The 4,671-nt window shown below is 37.5% G+C and overlaps 1 protein-coding gene across 1 annotated transcript; it reads left to right on the top strand.

Annotated features, from left to right (window-relative positions):
• Nucleotides 1–1,275: 1,275 nt before the first annotated feature.
• LOC114279372 (uncharacterized) lies at nt 1,276–1,818 on the top strand. The gene has a single exon (XM_028221596.2). The coding sequence runs from the start codon at nt 1,276–1,278 to the stop codon at nt 1,816–1,818; it is 543 nt and encodes a 180-aa protein (XP_028077397.2).
• The last annotated feature ends 2,853 nt before the right edge of the window (nt 1,819–4,671 follow it).

The following is a 4,671-nucleotide window of genomic DNA, read 5'->3' as shown; positions in this document are numbered from 1 at the left end:
GGTGTATTGCGATGCTTCAAGGGAATGGTTGGGGTGTGTGTTGATATAAGAAGCTAGGGTGGTAGCCTACGATTCACAACAATTAAAAACTCATGAGAGAAATTACCCGACACATGACCTAGAGCTTGCCATTGTCATATTTTCCTTGAAATTAAGGAGGCATTATCTATATGGAGAAAAAATTGAAACATTCTTCGATTATAAGAGTCTTAAGTACCTATTTTCTCAGAAAGACCTAAACTTGCGTCAATAGAGATGGATGGAATTTATGGAGAATTATGACTTTGAATGACACTATCATCCCGAAAAGGCCAACGTTGTGGTTGATGCTTTGAGTATAAAATATGTAAGTGCCATAGCTAGTCTAGTAGTGAGGGAATTGAAGATGATAGGGGATATTAGTGAATTTGACTTACAACTTTACAAGTCCTCTAAGTAGGTTATTGTGTTCACCGCTATCGCACAACCTACCCAGGTTATAAGAATTATGACGGCACAATAGGGTGATCCAGAAATGGAAACTATTTGAAGAGAATCTCCAAGAAAAAGGAAGAGAAGGGTTTGAATGTCTACGCTGATGCGAGTGTTCGTTATTTTGACCAATTATTTGTGCTTGAACCTATTAGAGATGAAGTTCTTCGGGAATTCCAACACTTTCGCCTTGCGGTGCATTCGAGAGGCACCAAAATGCAAGATGACCTTAGCCATCAGTTTTGGTGGAGGGGTGTGAAGAAGGATGTAGCATCGTTTGTGTCTAAGTGCCTAACTTGTCACCAAGTCAAGGCCGAACATGAAAGACCCACGGGATTATTATAACCTCTCCCAATTGCCGAGTGGAAATGGAAACATGTTAACATGGATTTTGTTACTAGTCTTCTAGGAACGCAAAGAGGTAATGATGCAATATGGGTAATTGTAGATCAACTTACCAAGTCAGCCCATTTTCTTGCCATGAGTGTGGGGGATTCTATTGAGTTTTTAGCTGAATTTTACATCTACGAAATTATTCGACTCCATAGGGTTCTGGTAAGCATAGTGTCTGATAGAGATTATCGTTTCATTACTAAGTTGTGGCAAGGTCTTTAGAGTGCCTTGGGCACCCAACTAAATTTTGGTATTACCTACCACCCTCAGACTAATTGACAATCTGAGTGCACTATACAAATTCTAGAAGACATGTTGAGAGCGTGCGTGTTAGATTTCAAAGGGTGTTCGGAGAAACACTTGCCATTAGTTGAGTTTGCTTACAATAATAGTTACTAGGCTAGCATTAAAATGGCGCCCTTTGAAGCACTTTATGGACGTCCCTGGAGATCACTTGTTTGTTGGGTTGAAGTAGGGGCTTCACCTATGCTTAGGCCTGAGTTGGTCTGTGAAACCACTGAGAAAGTAGTTCTTATTCAGAAGACATTAGTTACAGCTCAAAGCTATCAGAAAAGCTATGCTGATCAGAGACGAAGGCTATTGTCCTTTGAAGTAGGGCACCATGTGTTTCTAAAAATCTCACTTGGGAGGGGGTTGATGAGGTTTGGTAGAAGCGAAAAATTATCTCCTCGATTTATTGGCCCTTTTGACATCATGGAGTGGATAGAAGAAGTTACGAATCGTCTTGCCTTAACACCACAACTCTCAGGAGTGCACAACGTATTTCACGTGCCAATGCTTCGTAAATATGAACCCGACCCTTCTCATATCTTAGATTGGACGGATATTGAAGTTGATGAGGATGCATCTTTTGAGGAAAAATCGATTCAAGTCCTAGACACCCGGGAGCAAGTGTTAAGGGGTAAGACCATTCCATTAGTCAAAGTGTTGTAGTGCCATCACGGTGTTAAGGATGCAACTTGGGAGCGTCGGGCCGAGGTCCATGAGAAATACCTAGATTTATTCAAAAATATGTGATGTATCCACTCATATTGCTTTTCAATCGATATGTGATAAACCGAGCTTAAACCATACTTTCTCATGCTTTTTCTTTCTTTTTGTTACTAGAAATGGTTTGTTGTTTGTATGGGAATTGTTAAAAACTGGTGATCATTACGTTGTTATTATATTATTGATGTGGTGTTGAGGATTGATATTACTTTGGGGGCAAAATCCCTTCAGGGGGGAGACTGTGACATTTTTCTTCAGGTGACTGCTTGAGCGATGGAAATACCACTTGAGCGAGGATTTAGTGCTCTCAATAGTTCATTTTTCAGGCTTAGGGACCGCTCAAGCAAACAAGGGGATGATCGAGCGAAGATGAGGGGCTCCCAATATCTGGATTTGCAGACATATATACTGAGACGTATTGTTCACTGCTCGAGCGATGAAAAAACTGCTTTAGCGGTATACGCGATTTCAACATTTTAAAAACTACTTTCTAGATCATTCTTTCACTTTTCTTTTTTCTTTCTTCCTTCCTCTCTCTTTAAGTCTGAAAACCCTACATTTCTCTCTCTACATACCTCTAATTTTACAAAGTTCTAAGCCAAAATCACTTGCAAGAAATGGAGTTTACGTAGGGATCTTGCTTTCCACCGATTGGATTTTGGTTCTACGAAGAATCCTTCTCAATAGCCCAGTTTCTTGCTTTTCCTTGAGGTAGGATTACTTTTAACTTAGTATCTCTTTATTTTGAGGATGATTATGTGGTATTGTAATGACTATAACACTTTGATTTGATGATTGTGTAAAAGTTAAGTTTTATGTTTGACCCAAAGGAGACTTTTACTAACATTTATCAAAAATTTCAAATAAATTCTTATGGATTATGTGTATTGGTGTTGGAAATTATCACATATATAGAAGGGGTAAAAGCCCAAATTCAATAAAACCCTAGTTTGGATTTGGGGAAAATATGATACTTCGATGGAATTGAATTTCAAAGCATGAATGGTGTGGATACTTAGAATTTGGAATACATTGTTAATGTGTATTGAGTTGAGATTTTGGACTTGAAACATTTATGACCCATGTATTCTATTTTCAAAACACTTTTCATGTTTTATTGAATATTTGATTACGTGGAATGTGATAAAAAGGGAGAGGTAAATTCAGTGTGAGTCTGGGTAGAGAGTCCGTTTTGAGAAAAAGGTGTTGTGTTGGTACCTATGCGGGGGAATTAAGGTTCCCAATTGCCCTGTCTTGAGCTTATCGCCAGACGAATGTGGGAAAAATATTTTTGGGTGTCCACTGGTCCTACCGTATAATAGTCTGAAAAAGTGGGAAAAAGGATGGTTTTGGGTGCCCACCACCAACGGTATTAATAGTCAGCAAATGTGGAGAACAGTTCTGGTTATAAACCTTTATGTATATGTAGTTTGGGGCTCCTACGAGGGACTCATGGCATATTTACTTCCTATGTTGAGAAATGTTTTCTTTTCCATGGAATAGAAAAGTAATCAGTGTGTTTGGTTTCAGTTTTCTAAATTCAGTTTTTTGAAAATTAAGTTTTTTGTTTTTTGTTTTTTGATTTAGTGAATATTTTTTAAAATTTAAGCCTTTTTTTTTTACTTTTTTAAATGCACCTTACTTAGATGTATCTAAATAGTAAAATATTTGTGAAAAAATATTTAAAAAAATTAATAAATACACAAAAATACAAAAAATGTACTGAATTTTTCGTATTTTTTGGTATGGAATGTAATTTTTAAAGATTTTTTTCACAAATATTATATTTTTTTAAGTGTATTTATGTTAAGTGTGTCTAAAAATAAAAATAAAAATGCTTAAAATATTAAAAAAATTCATTGAAAACATTAAAATATGGAAAATAAAAAGGTAGAATTTTTTAAAACTGTTTTCTGAAAATAAGAACCAAATAAGCTGAATTGCTTTCTTATCCGTTTTATCTGTGAATATAAACTCTATGTTATGTTTGAGTCATGATGATGCGACTTGGATGTACAAATGATTAGATGCTCTGCTAAATGTACCTCTATTGGGCATATTGCTCATCCCTATCTAACATTTTCAGGAATTGGTGATGTGCCACCATTGCAATGAAATGAAGCATACTCTTTTGTTTTGATTAGAGATCATGGATGTTTAAATATGGAAGCTCTGAGATTATTTTCTTAGGACCTTGACTCCATTTTTGTTTGCAACAAGGTGTAGACACCCCATTTTTGACAGACCTTAAGATTCAGATGTCATCGTTTGTGCGCGCGATGATTGTGCATGTTTGCGCTCGTTTTGAGTGTCTGAAGTTCTCAACAGAGTACCTTGTCTTTGAGCCTCTTTGCACTCTGTGTTTTGGCATTTTCTTGGACCAAATCTTGATGCCGCTTGCCTGGAGGGGAGAAGGGCCTTGCCGGCCACTTATTGCTATTGTTGGCCACTTTTCCTTCTTGCCGGCCACTTTAGGTGGTCGGTCGGCTAGAGGAGGTGGCCAGCCGGCCACTTGAAGTGGCCGACGGCCAATTTTCTCCTTTTTTAAATATTTTCAGATCTTTTGAGCCAGCTGTTGAGCACTGAGGCTCATCCTCCATACACATGTATGGAAGGATGAATACAAGCTTTATGCTTGTATTCCTATATAAGGGGAGGTACCTCCCCTTTTTGAGGGGTTAAGATTTTTCAGAGAAAAAAGTTTCCTTCCTCTCTCTCTAGAATTCTCTCTTTATATTTTTGTTCTTGAAAGTGGGAATTCTCTACACCTTTACAAAGGGACTCTTGATCAAATGC

This window comes from Camellia sinensis, chromosome 6, assembly GCF_055761805.1.
Source record: "Camellia sinensis isolate YWXY chromosome 6, ASM5576180v1, whole genome shotgun sequence".
Classification (NCBI taxonomy): Eukaryota; Viridiplantae; Streptophyta; class Magnoliopsida; order Ericales; family Theaceae; genus Camellia; species Camellia sinensis.
Note: the sequence above shows the minus strand (reverse complement) of the source record. Positions and strands in the feature narration are given on the sequence as shown.

Excerpts from the sequence above, each read along its gene's own strand:
- LOC114279372 (XM_028221596.2), top strand. The coding sequence starts at position 1,276 with ATGGCGCCCTTTGAAGCACTTTATGGACGTCCCTGGAGATCACTTGTT.